Source organism: Lates calcarifer, linkage group LG21 (assembly GCF_001640805.2).
Source record: "Lates calcarifer isolate ASB-BC8 linkage group LG21, TLL_Latcal_v3, whole genome shotgun sequence".
Lineage (NCBI taxonomy): Eukaryota > Metazoa > Chordata > Actinopteri > Centropomidae > Lates > Lates calcarifer.
In genome coordinates, this window is record NC_066853.1 from 22880878 (window position 1) to 22897502 (window position 16625).

Genomic DNA, 16625 nt, shown 5'->3' on the forward strand with positions numbered 1-16625 from the left:
TGGAGAAAAAAGAAGTAATGGCACTTTTTGGCTCCTTTTTACTGAACAGTCAGTGTTTCCACTTTAAACACCCAGGATTAATCTTTTAACTCAATCCTCTGAGGGAGCAAGAGAATTAGATTTACTATGGACATGAAATTGAGGTGTTTTGGGGGCTTCCAACAGAATACTGCAGAATGAGAAAAAGTGTAATTTCATTAGAAATTATCCCATTAGACACTAAGACTTTTGTAATAGAAATATATTTCTGTCACCTTAGGTGCTCACAGAGCAGAGCTGTGTGGTCCAGCTCTATAGGCAGATCTCAAACTTCTCAAACTGTGACATTTGAAATGCAGTGATGACCAGTAATATTTGTCATATATATGATTTTTCCAAACTTGTTTTGAGGAGACAACTTTTTCACAATGCCCATGCCACACTGGCTGGAATATAAGATTCCCAACCCTATTTTGCCACACTTGTTTTGGGTTTTTCTGAAGTTAGGAAACAGATATAGCAACTTTTTGATGAGACCGAAGCTGTGCTAATTAACATTATTACATTAACAATGAAATTAAATGACTTTATGTAATAATGTAATGTTTAGCATCTTTCAGCTCATTGTTTTTGTTTTACAACCTTTCAGCTCTCACAACCTCACTTCCTTCCACAGCAGGCAGCTGTTTTCAGAAAAAAACCCTCTAAAACACAATGCAGGCTGCCAGCCTAACAGCAGACAAAGTTAGCAACTAGCTGAAATAATGAAGCAACTGACAAGCTATAAAGATTCAGTCATAGTTTGTGGAGTTTGTTTAGACCAGAGCTAAAAGGATGGCTAATACTGGGCTTCTACATTTGTCAGATGGACAGAAATTCAGAATGAATGCTAATCTTGCTTTATGTCTGCTATGTGTATACAAGCAATCATATGATAACACATGTAGCTGTATCAGCTCTGTCAGGTGATGTCATCTAGATGCATAAAATCATGGTTCCATCATTGAGCATTCAGGAAGGATGAAACATTCCACTTCCCTCCATTTTGTCTGTCAACTTTTTGAAGAAAAAAAAGATCAAAGTCTCTTGTATTGCACAAAAAGGATGCATGGAAGCATTAAAAAGAGTGCTTTTGGGGCATTGTTAGGAAACAGAGAGAGAGAAGGATGGCCAAGAAAGAGGATAATTCAGAAAGATGGGACTCTCTGAAGGGAAGAGAGATAGACAAGGACATAGGTGAAGAGGAAAAGGAAGGAGAGAGGAAGGAGGGAAAGAGCAGAGTGCTCTTTTAAATGGAAATTGGCTCTCCCACTGATGGCTGGGACGAATAATGACGACCCCCCTGACTACTTGAATATGGTGTCAGCAGTTTTTACATGTGCACACACACACAAAATATTCACACAACCATCATCTCACATGTCCACACATCTATGCACACTTTTAAAAGCATGCAAGAACTTACTGATGACACACACACATATCCACACACACTCTTCCACACCCCCCAGAGATGGGGAACAGCGTGAAAGTGTGATGATGCATCATTTTCTTAAGCACCTCTATCCATCTTCCTTCCCTCACTCTCTGCTTTTCACACCCTTCAGTTGGAGGAAGTTGCTGTATGTCTGTACATATACAGCAGTCGATATGCTTATATACTCTGTATGTGTATCTGAGTTTCTGCTACAAACACTGAACACCCAAGTCAACATTTATGTGTCAGTTTTACATCTGTTGGTGAATCTTTCTTGGTCTAATAAAAAACTAAAACATAGTCACAAGTAGGTGTCATGGCCAAACAATTTTAAGGTTCTTTAAATTTATTCATATAGTGTTTTGTTTTAACAAATTTCCTTACATTTGTTATTTACTTATTTTTGACCATGTGTACAAGATAATAAATTGGAAATCCAGGTACTGATGTTTATAGAAATGTCAGTACATACTGTAATTATACTGCGGTTACTTTTTGAACTGTATCCTCCAGAGATCAGTGGCTATGCAGCGGTGCCACTGTAGTGCAACTTTCCAGTTTCAGGAGTTGTTTCTGACTCTGACCTCCAGCTGTGAGCCTCCGTGGACTCGACTCTTATAAATCAAACGACTGGAACTAGAAGCAGCCACTGCAATTACCACAGTAGGGTATGGTGCAAATGTCCTAAATCCAGTTCAAACAAATAGAGCCATCTGAAAGTATGCTTAAAAGAAACCATACTAAATTGCCCAAAGTGTCATCAGAAAGTGTTGATATTGCAAATCTCTAAACTAAGAGGAAAACCTATCATCACAGAGCAAAGCTGTTTCTTCGAATTTATGTTTATACACAGCTAATTTAACACAAATACATTTAGTAGAAAAAGTAATTGTGACTGGATTACAATGGATTACACACTGTTAGCATGATGAGGACATGTTTTTAATGTACATATTTGGCAAGTTGCAAATGTATCAGTATTTGTTTTCAGCCAAAATATTCAATCTTGCAGTACAATATCCACTCACAGAAACTACAGCACTATGCCATTTTTTAATGTTTATGTTTAGGCACTCACATAACCAGATTAAGGTTCGTGAAAGATTGTGGTCTGGTTTAATACAGAAACAAACATGTTTATTAACATTTAACCAAAAACAGAGTCTTTCCCTTAGTGCTTTTGTTGACTACACCACACATGGGGCTCCATATTCTAGTGTACACTATAACAGTAGTTTCCTAATAGGCTGACATTATGTATCTATGGTTACGTCATCACTTCTCAGTGATAACAGACAGTAGCACCACACCCATTACATATGTGCTATAAGTTAATTTTTAGATCATAATCCATGGTGACAATAGTGCACTTAACATTTTCATCTTTTCATATGCAGATAACAACAAAGCATTAAGACACATACACATAGAAGTGTTTTTCCATTGTTGTTGGGGGGTTTTTGTTTTGTTTTGTTTTTTTCACGATCACAGCCCCGGCGAGGAGTTTGTACTTCTGCACTGGTGAACCAGCTCCACATGGTCGTTTTCATGTCTGCCTCATTTCCTCTGCCTCTCGTCTTCCTCTCACATTCACAAAGACAGGAACTCTCAAGCCCACCACGTAAATTCTGTTCAGTGTACTGCAGGCAAGCACACAACTCAATTGAGATCAAATAGCTTCCTGTTAAACCCACACTGCTTGTAAGACAGCTGGGCTTTAGCGCGAACCTGTGTGTTATTGTTGCTGTGCATCAGTAGTGGGTGTATGTGTGAGTATGTGTGTGGGGAATGTATTTGTAGTTCTGTGTGTATGCAGGCATCTGAATCACAAAGTGTGAATATTTCCTGTGTGATTTTTGGGTGTAAGTCTTTACATGCGCACGCGTTTACCCTGTTTGTACTGTCAGGGAATTTGGGAGCTCATGCTGCACCTGTGAGTGATAGCATCACCAGCAGCAGTGTTCTACAGAGACTCTTAAATAGGAATAAATTATTTAGGAGGGACACGAATGCAGCTCAGCGGAGGCCCTGCAAGATTACAGTAACCACTGCTTCATACATGATAGTTGGCCTCAAAATAAATCCTTTTATTATGGCTGAGTGTGCTTGTACAGACACTGTATACTTCCCTCTGAAATTCACTGGCATAAAATCAAAATATCCAAGTTAAGTGCAAATAGCTCAAAGTTCTACTTAAGTACAGAACTTGAGATATACATATTTACATTCCTCCCCTTGCTCTTTATTTGCTGCATTATAGAAGCCTATTTGTTTCAGAGTGTGAGAGAGTTTAAATAAAACAGTTCATAAAAAGATGTCTATAAAGCCTGAGCCTCTTTAACACACAGCAACACAAGCAACATGAATACTTTGCTATTATGTCAAACAGTCATAAACTGGCAAAAGGCTGAACTGCCAGAGAGGCAGAACATTTCATTTGAAATGCCTGGAGGAAAGAAAGGAAATACCTCTGCTTCAGCAACATAACAGAAGGTGTCACAGTACGGTGCCAGAGAATCAATACTGTACAGCAAGAGATTGTGTTATTTAATGAGCCAACACAAGGCTTTGGTATAAATTATTGGTTTCAGATTTCATTTAAAAGCATCTGTGAGAGGAGCCCATCAATGCTTAAAAACTATGGCAGGGAAGTGATGGTGATAGAGGTGTGGAATTGTTTTGGTTTTTTTATCTTCCAGAAATCAAAACATTGATAAAAACACGCCATTATTAAAAACTTGGCACAGATTTAAGACATAGATGTGTGTCTTTGTTTTGTCATTGTAAATCACACTTCAGTACAGTCCAGTAGGTTTTTGGGAAAGGACCTTCTTCGTTTCATTGGTGAAGTGTTTCCAATTACTAGAGATAAATGCCACTGCCAAAAATGTATCAATAGAATGAAGCTATTTGTATAGGCTTTATCTAAAACCAAGCTATGGAATGAAAAGTAAACTGTTTTGCTTTGTGGTGAGAGTGTATCTCTGTTCATTATCTTTTCTTTTTGTTAACGTCTCATATTTCTACTTCAGTGCTTCCACACTGTTTCAACACCCCTTACTTCATGTCTGATCATGGAGGGGAGTTGTGTCTCAAAAAGAAATGTGTCTTGTGGTGTGAAAGAACATCTGCTATTGCACTTGGTCTTGTGATTTGTTTTCATTATATGCTGCACCCACACTCCTTATAACTCATCTACCTTCCTACCAATTCCTTCCCACCTATTCCTCATTATATTTGAGCTGGTGCACTTCACACTTTCTGTTCACATTCATCATGGCTTCTGTCACAGTTGGGTCTCTATAGTGTTGAACTGGGCTCTTTACCCAGTATTTTACAGTAAACGTTTTTGTGTAATAGGCATCAGTGAGATAGTGACAATGTGTGGCATTCAATACACTGACCTTTTGCACTATGATACAAACTAATTGTGTAGTATTTATCACAATGACCATTTAAGGGCAGGCATTATGTTTATATACATCAATAAAAGTTGGAATAAAGAGGAGAGGAGCACCCCCTTTTAGAAAACTGATAAAATGTCACTCCTTAAACAATATCAAAGCAGGTTTTAATGTTTTGTTGGCATAAATACTTTAGTATGTTTGTTCCAGTCATTTGAACATACAGACCCAAAGATACAGGGAAAGACATTTGATATTTTTCATCAAAATGCACAATATGCACTTTACAGTATGCAGGGGTTGCCAGCTCTGACCAGTACGCTCTCTGACCATGCAATCAAATGACATGAAAATGGCAGATTGGCCTCCCCAGAAGGACAAACCAGTAGCTAACTCTGTCACTGCTCCATCAGAAAATGTGGAGATGTGGCTGAAGAATTTGGAAGAAGAATTGAGCAGACTCATTTACAGTTTTACACTGACAAAAACATAACAAACCAGCAAAAACAGTATGTTGGATATTTTAAATCATAATATTACCTGTGAATTGAAACATACTTTCTTGTAATTGCTTGCTTACCCAACTAACCACAAGCCCTGCTTTATTAATGCTGTGTACTTGGGACCATAGGTGTAGTGAGCCAGAATGATGCTTGGTCACTTCTCTCTCCAAGTGAGGAAATAGAATATTTTCAGTTTACATAATTTGGTTTAAATTCATATACATTTTTTAAGCACTTGAATATCTAATCACCTTGAATTGACCTCTGCCTGCACTGCTATGTTTCCTCAGAATGGATGTTTTGAATGTGGCCTCATTTACACACACATAAGTGAATTAAATTATTAAACAGAACAGAAAGTACATGTATTCATTCACTTATAGTGCTTAATGCCATTCTAATTGCAACCTATTACACCAATGGTATCGTCTGGCACTACGTAGATAAATGTTTGGCCAACTGCTGCAAATTATTATCAAGGTGAATTCAATCTAACATTTGATAATGTGGCTATGTTTTAGTTGACTAGTGTATGTAAACCTGCCATCATACAAACACTGGTGTATCATAGGTGTGCTCCGGTACTTAAACAAATAACACTACACCTCTGCCTAAAGCTTAGATTAAGTATCACTTCTTGAGCAGTGTCAAAATTAACTTGAAAATATACCAAGACCCTTATAGGTTAATATGGTGAACATATTAGCAAACATTCATTAATTTACACATCAAGCTTTTGCAGAACAACATTGTCATTCATTTGGAGTCACATTTCTGGCTGCTTGGTAAATAAGTAAGTCCATATTCACTTTCTTTTACCTCTCCAGCAGCTCATGAGATAAATATCTGGCCCTTAAGCTATTAAATGCTCCATTGTGTTCACCAACTAGTCTCAGATTGTTCTCTCGGTGTTGCTGAGTGCTGTGAGAGTGAACCAAAACAGAAAAGTTACTGATCAAACAGGTAAACAATGAACTCACAGTAAGATCAATAAATTTGAGGGGAGCTGCAGATTCAGGTGATAATTCCCTGTTCATCACTATGAGTGACCCATCTCAAACAGTCACATTGTTTTTATATTGTTAGTTGATATAGGAGTATTGAGTATATCCACTTTAAGTTCCCATGATGAAAAACACCTGGGCCTACTGGCAACATCAAAAAACAGCTGTCCAGTTGGGGTATGAATATGTAAATCACATGCCCTGCATTCTAACAGGAGACAGCCTAACTCTATGTAGCCACATGTCTTAAGCTACTAGTCAGTTACTAAATAAACTACAGGAATTCACTCCATGAGATTAAGAACTATTAAGAGGTGATGAGAGTACAACTGTCTTAATCTCTCCTCAGAGTCAACACTGTTTACTATCCCTTATGTTTGTCCAATGCTCTCTTACCCATTAACCTTAATCACCCATTTCCACACTCAACCCAACCTTTCCTCACATATCTATATGCACACTATGTCCTCAACCCATTAACCCCCCCATTTATCCCTCCACTTTTCCACTGCTCCGTTCCATGCATCCTTAACCAGGCTCTGCCCCATCCACGCCTCCCTCTCTAGATGTGAAGCCAGCTAGGCAGTCTTAAAGCCAAGTCCTCGACAGGTCATTTGACTTCCAGTTGTCCGTGGATTATGTTATTACCAGGGCATCTGCTACGCCCCCTCTCTGGTCAGAATCTGAAAGCTGCAGCATCACACTCTTACTCAGTATGGCATAACAAAAACAAACACCAGCAAACACCTACTGGATTATATTGTGGTTGTAGTTTTGTATGAACTAATAATTGTTGCATTCATTTTAAGCCATTAGATAAATTACCTAAACGTAAGATTTTTGATAAAAATGTTGACAGCTTTTACCAGCATTTACACTGCATTTTACATTAAATACACTTCAGATTTTACAGGGAAACTGCTATATTGCTTAAAGGAAGAGTGCTATGGACCTATTCACTTTCTTGGCAAGAGTTACCATAGAAGATCAACAGCACTCTGCATTAAACTTTGTATTGAACACACCAATCTGTGTGTTCAATACGAAGTTGGAGCTAGGATGTTATTAGCTTAGATCAGCATAAAGACTGAAAGTAGGGATAGACAACTAGCCTGGCACTGTTCAAAGGTGACAAAAGCTACCTACCAGCATCTCTAAAGCTCACTTATTGACATGTTAATTGTTTAATCCATACAAATTATAACATTTTGCAGGGTGTTATGTACTGGAGTTGCAAAACAACCAGCAGAGACACCAGCTTTAGAGATGTCAGCAGTCTGAATATGTTTTTACTTTTGAATAGAGTTAGGCTTTCTGTTTCCCAGCAATGGCTAAAAAGAGCCCACTGGAGAATAATATATGAAGTATTGCTGTAAGTTACTAATTAAAAATCACTCTCCATATCACATCAAGGTTAGCTATCTTCTTTGCCATCAATCAAAGCTAAGTGCTGCCTATCTGCCATTGTTGCTTTGAGCTTTCAGTTTGTGTCAGCAGTTATTGCTAATGCAACCCTCTAAACAGACTCCAGGATAAGGTGATATATAAAGGAGCAATCAGCAAGAAATGCGTGTGACAGAGGGCTACAGAAATGTACAAATCAGCAAAGCCTTTTGTGCTTTTCTTGTGCTCATGAATGTGTTTTTGTTCCTGTTTAGTGCACACCATTGTTTGTGCCTATTCTCATCACAGCCGCTGACAATCCCATAGTAACAGTGCTGCAGCAGCCCACAGTAATCGCAGTCTGGAGGAGGTAAATCAACGACAAAACAGATGCAGTGTGTGTATGTGTTTGAGCACGAGGTGGTGAGTGTGAGAGGAAACGAACATGGCAGATTTAACAGGCTGGTGAGCAACAAAGAGCTGTTCCCCATCCTCTCATGTCTCAAGCTAGGCTTCACGCGTATGCCTCCAGCTCCTAGCCAGCAATGCTCAATAGCTAAACAGATAGACAGAAGGATAGATGTATTGGAACTGGTTGGTGTGCACTAGCAGCATTGATGGGATGGTTGGGAATTGGGTGCCCAGTTAATTCTGAGGCTGTATGGTTTGCTTTTAAAGAGCTAGTTTTATACAGGTATGATGCAAGGATGCTGCCGTATGTCATATGAAGGAGGTAACTGGACTGACAGGCTGAAAGAGCAAATGTTCAAAATCTGTGTTGACACCATTTACAAGATATGCCAGGGGCTCTTTTTTCTTTCTCTTTTGTTGGGGTGGGGGGGGGGCTGAGATAATGAGTGAGATTAGCTCACTGTAAACAAAGCTCATAAAAACACTAAACTGGCAACATAATTTTGTAGTTTATTCTCTTGTTATCTCCAGCAGAGACTGTGCAGGCAAAAACAAATTCACACCACAAAGGCTGGAAAAAAATGAAGGCAAAAGTGAAAACATCACTGCTGCACAAAATAATAGCCTTCCGTGACAGAAAACACAATTCACAGCTGACAGGACAGACAGTGACAGCATAATGACTACTGCCGCTAATGCAGGTACTGCACTGCACTCCAACAACAATGCTGCAATTTCATTAGCCGGGCACATTCTGCCTGACTGATATTCAATTGTGATGCCAGAAATATCAGTGACAGTGAAAAATTGGAAATGGAGTCTTTTCCTGATGGTAGCCTAAATGGACAAAATGAGGCAAAAAAAAAAAAATGCAGTAACAAAAGCAACAAGTAGGCTTGTGAAAATCAGATATGATTTCAGATAATAATCTGCAGCCAGCTGGTGTTTCCACTCAGGAGAACAGACTCCGCAATTTAACCTGTCTCTATCTCTGCCATCCCTAACACTATCATTCCATCTCCCTCTTTTACCAGGTTGGAATAAACGAGTGGACTATGAGCCTGGAACGGGCAGTAAGCAGCTGTTTCCTAAGATGCACCTGGAGACCTGTGGTGGGCCGCTGTCATCTGTGAGGACCACAGTAGAGCTGCAGACCAGCCACATTGGGAAGGGCTGTGACCGGGAAACCTACTCTGAGAAATCTCTACAGAAACTCTGTGGTTGGTGTAGCAAAAGAAAAAAAAAAAAGAAAGAAAGAAATTTCTCTTGTGTTTTGAATACCATAATCGCTGTTTGTGTGACCAGACTGACAAACAGCTTAGCACTGTGCATTTCTGGCATGGAGCAGTAAATCACACGAGAGCTGCACCTAAGGCTATTTGGATGATGGTGGTGGATATGTAGAATATACAGTAGATGGCTGATCAAAGATGAATTCTGACTCAGGCAGCAAACTGAAGTTAGTGCACTGAATTAGAAGTAAGCTGCAGCTAAAAGCATCAGCTGAATCCATGGTCTGAGTAGCACGGTCAGACAGGACCTGAGGCACCTTTCTTCACCCTTTTTAAACCAACATCTGAAAGCTCCCAGTCTGCGTTGCTTTCTCATCTCCACTTGTGTCCCTGGTAAACCCCTGTGCTAAATGAAGGCACCACAATTGCAAATTAAAGCTGTGTCACTAATGATGTGACAGAGCGAGGGCATTAGCTGCTCCAGATGCAGCCACACTTTCTCCTCAGTGACTGATGAGCAGCCGAGCTGCCGTGTCAGTGCCCAGAGCGCCAACAAAGCAGCCGAGCCTACCCGCTCCCCACTCCCCGCCCACACTGCACCGCCAGCAGGGGGGCTGGAGTCATCATCTTTGACTAACGGCCTTCACAAGTCCCCATTCCACCTCATCTGAATGCATAACATCCCCTCCCTGGCTCTGCCTCCCCTGGCTCCCGGTCCATGCATGGTTTACCACTAAAGAGTCTTTTTCAGGCACCTCATAATCATTATCTGATAGTGTATAGAATAAACTGTAATTGCTTTTTTAAAGCACAATCAATTTGAGATAATGTACAAAGACATCGGGCAAAGAAAAGGCTGCAGCTGCGTCCTGGAGAAGTCGATGCGTATTTATTTACTGAGGGAATCTAATTACTGGAGTCACATTGGCATGAGTATGAGGTAGAGAAAAAGAGAGCTTTAAAGACGGGGGAAAAACATCAATTAATGTGCTAATGTGTTATTAGCAGAAATGAGCAGGTGCATGTTGCAATTGTTTGCCTGGACAAGGGAGACATGGTGAATTCTGACACTGGCCATTTTTTTGTATGTTTTCCATATTGCTTTGATGTATCACCATCCATAAGCTGTTTAAAGGATTTATAAATGTGGTTTAAACACATGAAATGCATTTTTCTCATCGCACAGGGGAAAAGATAGATCGGTACGGGCATGTCAAATATATCGAGGGGCAAGGTGAGCGACGTGGCAAAAATAACGTTTGTCAAGGTGACAGCTTGAAAACAAAGATCGTTCGGGACGCAACATATTGAGGTTATTGTGTCAAAGGAATGATGGAGTTGCTTTTAAAGGGAAGAAAAAAGGGAATGGGATGAGTCGGTGCAGTGTGGCGATGATTAGTGTGTTTTGTCAGGACATACAGGGATCACATAACAAAACTGTCAGCTATAAACAATTCGTGTGATTGGCTGATTCAAGCCACATGGTGTCCTTCTCACCAACTCCTTGCTGTATCTTATCTCTTTGTGTCACCATAGCACTCAGTCAATACGTCCTCTCTGTTTCCATAGAGGAATGTTTTAGAGTTGAGCTATGTTCTGAGTTTGTGAACAATGACTCATATCGCTTTCCTTTTGAAAGTCAGTTTCATTTGCCATGAATCAATACCCACATCCACTATCCATCTTGGCCCATTGATTACATATTAAGCGCTGCCATCTGCCTCACTCATAAGTAATCATAGCCAAGGTTAGGCCAATATACACTGCATATCTGCAGTGATTGTTATTGACACATCTTCTGTCGCACCTCTTGTTTGTGACTCCAGGGGCCTCCTCAGGCAGCACTGACCTTCTACCTGCCCCCAGCACTGCCACGAACTGGACAGCTTCCCTGGTGACTGACAGCGGGAGGGACAGCGACTTGATCTTCAGGTTTGACGGTCGTCAGGCTGCAAAAATCCCAGACTGGGTGGTACCCCAGAATCTGACAGACCAGTTCACCATAGCAACGTGGATGAAGCATGGACCCAGTCCTGGGCTCAGAGCTGAGAAGGAGACACTACTCTGTAACTCAGACAAGACTGGTGAGAATGAGCCCTACATGGATTGACACACAATTATCCCATAGCAAGATCAAAAGCCACCAAATCTTACCACTTTCACATGTTCTTATCTAATAACTATCCATGTGTCCTGTCCTTTCCTCTGTTTAACTCATCCTTGACTGGAAATTGATTTGGACAGTATTGTTTAAGTAAATGTCTTTGTCTTTATCCTTGTCTATAAGACCTTGGTTGTTCCAGCACTGGACAAGAGTAGTGTCTCCAGATGTCCACTATCAGTCATAGTTTGGGCTAAACAGTAGACCACTGTAACACACTGTGGAGGTGTTTATGATCTGAACTGTTAGAGTGAGTATGAGGCCTAGAAAATATTAAAGCACACTAGAAGAAAATTACCTCAAAGTGAGCAACAGGAAGTCAATCATTTTCCAACTGTATTTAGGGAATAGGGCTGTAGAGCTTTCTAATTTTCCAACAAACCAAAGTCAGAAACATCATAGCTTACTTGCCCAAAGGGATGAGTTTGTTTTAAAAATCTCAGTGAAGAATTGTGGGAAACAACTGTCTGAAAGTTGGCCCCCTTCAAAAAAAATCCTGCTGTCCCACTTTTCTGAGGTTTCATAAAGCCAGATGTCAGATTGCCTTTATCTGACAGTGAGTAGGTGTGGTTGGTGATTTGGTCCCTGGTGCCAACTCCTCTCTGTCTTTCTGCCTCCCACAGAGATGAACCGTCATCACTACTCACTGTATGTCCATAATTGCCGCTTGGTGTTTCTGCTGAGGAGAGACTTCACACAGGTGGACACATTCAGACCAGCCGAGTTCCACTGGAAACTGGAGCAGGTAAGATGCTAATGCTAGGACACATACAGCAGACAGGAAATCGTGTATTCTGAATGACCTCAGTTAATACTTGAGTTCATCTTTGTGGATTTGATAAGTAGGTAATGAGCCAATCTCTGGATTAAACCTGTATTAAACATCCAGTGGGATTTATTTCTTGGCTTAATCTGTGTTAGTCAGTATCTTGCACTAATACTAAAAGGCTCCTGGTAAGACTTTGGGGTTCATTTACAGTGTGGCTTAAGCTTGAGGAAGTGAGAACCACCGGTCAGTTCACTGACTGGTTGCACATCAGGTTTATAAAAAGCTTTACACACATCCATGGTTTTGTTTCTGTTTGTGTGTGCACACAGTAACTTGTATGCATTTCTATTTAGTGCTTGGTTGCACAGAAAATGCTCTTTCAGTCCAAAAAACGAGCCTAACCTTTAATTAACCCCAATTAATTTGAGCAACTCTCACACCACTCTACTTAATAACCATAGAGTTTTTAATGACTTAAGTGACTTCTCAATAAATATTTGGCATGGATATTAAGACTTTCCAGGCGGTATTTTGTTACAGCCAGAGTTGTTTTTTTTTCTTCTTTCTCTTCACCATCTCACTGCCTGACACATCATATAAAGATTTCTGTAAGAATCAAATATATCCAGAGATAAAACACTGACATGTGATCAGAACTGGAAATGATTACAGACATGATTTTGGGAAGCTTTTAATTAAAACTTTTAATTAAAAGTTTAAAAGTGGTCTAGAAAATACTGTCTGTCCTCATGGTATGTCCTACACAGAAATATTTTTAAGAGATGGATACTTGAACTAATGGGCACAGCAAACAGAGACAGTGTGTGTGTGTGTGTGTGTGTGTGTGTGTGTGTGTGTGTGTGTGTATGACAGCAGCTGTGTGTTGATCAAGGATCCTGTCTGAAAGTCAGACAGGTCACCTCGCCTCACAAGACCCCACGCTCACTCAGCAGGGACATTTGATTTGGGTGGACAGACACACAGCTGAGCCTGGACATCCAGATGCAGCACCCAGGGCTAATTTGATCAGACAGATCACTGGTCTTGACTCGGGGGAGAGCATGAAAGAGGTCGTCATCCTTCAACAACGGAAAAACTTAAACACAGTTGGGATTTTATACACTGATTCCTGTATTTCTTAGATACATATTTACAGTGTGCGTTGGCCTGGTTTGACAGCTGCTGTACACAACTGCCCTCACAGAGTAAATAAAGTTGTGTTGAATTGAATCAAATTGACCTGAGCTGAAGATGAAGGGTTTTGTAATTCTCCACAAGAGAGCATTATTAGAATTTGCACAAGATAGTTAACAAAATACAAAAACAAAATACACAGATTCACTAATCTACAGTGCTATATGATAATCATTCACAGAGAGCAGTGTACAAAACATTCAGGAAGCAACTTCTTCTTTCAACCACCAACCATCGCTATCACTAGTTAAAATGGCAAACATCACCAGTAGCAGATTTGTATGTAAGCCAAAATTTAACTTATCAGTTCTTATCAGTCTGTTTTAAGCACTCTCTGTAACAGCTGAAAGTAAGTGTGAGTGTTTTGTTGCAGTAAGAGTGTTTTTGTAGTTCAAGGGATACGTCCTGATTGCATCCCATCAATTTCAGGAGTTGTACTCTCCCAGTTAATCTTTCATTCATGTCATATGAATAAATAAAAATTTTAAAGATAATATTTTTGGAATGGACCCTTCAGGATTTTGATCACATTGATCATGTGAAAAATAATTTGTCAGATTAAGTTGACTAAAGATGTTATTTCAATGTTAGATATATCAAACAAAATATTATAGGATTTGGATAGGGATCACAGACTCTAGGACTTCTCTAATTAACTGTATGTTTAATTAATGTGAGAGTTTTTATGGCAGGCTAAGGGGAGCATTTGGGAAACTTGGACTCATGACCTACATATGTTTGAAATCTTGGATACAGCACTTTCAGACTTTTTCTGTAATGTGTCATAGCTTGTTGGCAGAGGAAAAAAGACCCTCTTTTAATGTTTATGTTCTAAAACAATAAAGCTAATATCCTGCTAAATGCACCCTAAATACACACATAATTGAATACAGTTTAGTGGCCAGCTTGTTCATATTCAGTAATTTCAGTGTGAAATGGGCTTTACCTTTGATAAAAACATTACACCTTTAAGTTGGTTTCCTGCTTTGCCATAAAGAGTTGGCACAACAGGTTGGATGTTTGAGAATTCTTGGTAGTTAATAAAGAGATTAGGTGGTGAGTTTATTTGTAGCCTTGTGTAAATTGATTTTGACTTAGTGATGTTTTTTCATTCATTACCTTGTTCCTTCATTACCTTGAGGTGATAAAAGTTTCTAAAGACTACTGCAGTATGTGGTGCTGGCAGCACATACATCTTTGAAACAGGCTGCACAATAGTTAACTGTGGAGTTTCCTGAGCACTTTTTAAATCTCTTTCTCTTTTTTTTTACATTCCTTTTCTCATCCTCCTCTCTCTTGTTAATACTTGTCTCTGAAACCCTGGGGCATGAAAGGAAACTTTCATTAAGTTGCTATCTCCCCTCGCCTTGTCACTACTTCCTCCTCATCTGCTAATGTCTTTTAAACAAAATGAACTTCTGAATACCTCCAACCCAGAAAAACTCTCTCACAGAAGAATCTCCTCTCCTTACACTGGTTTATCACAGAAGTGATAATTAATTTCTCATACAATCCAATCAGGCATTACGAGCGGGGGGGTGGGGAGGGGTGGGGTAGCTACAGATATTAGTTTTACCTGCTGTAAAAAAAAATGAGTGTACTATCTGTTAATAACAGACACAGTAGTTAGAGACAGTGTGGATTTATGCATATAGGCCTATTGTGTTTGGTGTGATTCAGTATTTTTAAGCTTTGCTATCTGTGCTGCGTGCTTTGTTGAGATAGATGGCCTGAGGTTTTTATTGACTTCAGTGAAGAGCTTTGCATTTGGCTAGTATTGAACATGTCTTTTGTGTGCAGTTTCATATTCTTTAAATGCAGACTGTCATTCCAGCATCTCAAAGAGGGAGAATGTCAATCTTGAACAGGTTTTCTGTAAGAGCCAGCACTGACTGAGCTGCTGCATGTGTTCCAACTATGTAGAAAATTGGTTTGGGTGTCCAGGAAATTCACTGGCTGAAAGAATAACTCACTCACACAACCAGACGCAGACTCAGGTTCTTGGATGGCGTATTAACAGTTAATTCAACTTTATTATTCCATTGATCTAGACAAATTCTTTTGAAGTAAGTCAGTCAAGCCTGGTTGGTTGCTTGATTGAATTCTGCATAAATCATTTCAAATTATCCAAATGAAGGTGAACACAAAAAGTAACCCCCTGGATTAGCTGCTGTAGTTAACTGCATAAGGACCAACTTCTTGGATAAGTTGCTGGCCATGTGTGAGGCTTTGATCTGGAGTTGTTTTTAGCATATTGGTATAAAAGAGAAGCAGAGAATGACAGTGATCCAGTAGACTATATTACAAGGCACTGTAATTTACTTTGATCAAATTTATCTAAACCAGAGCACAGTGGATAAATGAAGAAGAGAAGAAGAGGCAAAAATGTAGCAAGAGGATGTATAAGGGAAAAATTTGCTGCAAAAAATGTGACTTGTTGATGACAGACTTAGAAAATCTGAAATTGTCCCCTGCTGGTGACTGTGTTTCACCTGCCCAAAATCAACTGGAAGAAGAATAGTCAGTCCTTAGCAATAGCAATTACAGCCTCTACAAGGCAAAGTCATTTCAACATCTGTAGAATCATGTTACATATGAAACAATAAGCAATAACTGTATGCACTTATTGGCTAATCAAAATAGATTTCGCACAGCGAAAAAAAAATTGCTAACCGTGGGACTAACTTCTGTGTTTGTTTTTGTGTGGACTCTGTTTGAAATGTTAATGTAAGATTTAATGTTATTTGAAAAAATATTAGCACTGATTTGCACTGATTTGCCCAAAATCTGTATGTTGTTTTGCCAGAGTTGCACACACCACTGAAATAAGACCCTGGTTGAAATATATTGAAAGTTTCCTTTATCTTTAAGTTGAGTAAATTAGCCTTTTTCCTTTGCAAACACTCACGTGAGTTCTAACTTATATCAGTACATAACATTTACAACATTATACGTTGTGACTCAACACTACCCTAAACAATCATTTGCACTGGTAAATCATGAATGTCCATTTTTAGGCCATGCTCCAAATTTTCATGAAAATGCTGGTGGGATACATGTTTAGCCCATTAGGACTATAAAAGATAGAATTTCTGTTTGAGTCTAGTG

At 39.5% G+C, this 16625-nt stretch overlaps 1 protein-coding gene across 1 annotated transcript in view; it reads left to right on the forward strand.

Moving 5' to 3' along the window:
* The window catches only part of LOC108888214 (calsyntenin-2), a 233152-nt gene that overhangs the window by 162574 nt on the left and 53953 nt on the right, over window positions 1-16625 (forward strand). Inside the window, exons 6-8 of the mRNA XM_018684112.2 lie at window positions 9196-9381; window positions 11220-11477; window positions 12178-12299. Of these exons, the coding sequence (XP_018539628.1) occupies window positions 9196-9381; window positions 11220-11477; window positions 12178-12299 (566 nt within the window). The remainder of the gene's footprint in view (window positions 1-9195; window positions 9382-11219; window positions 11478-12177; window positions 12300-16625) is intronic.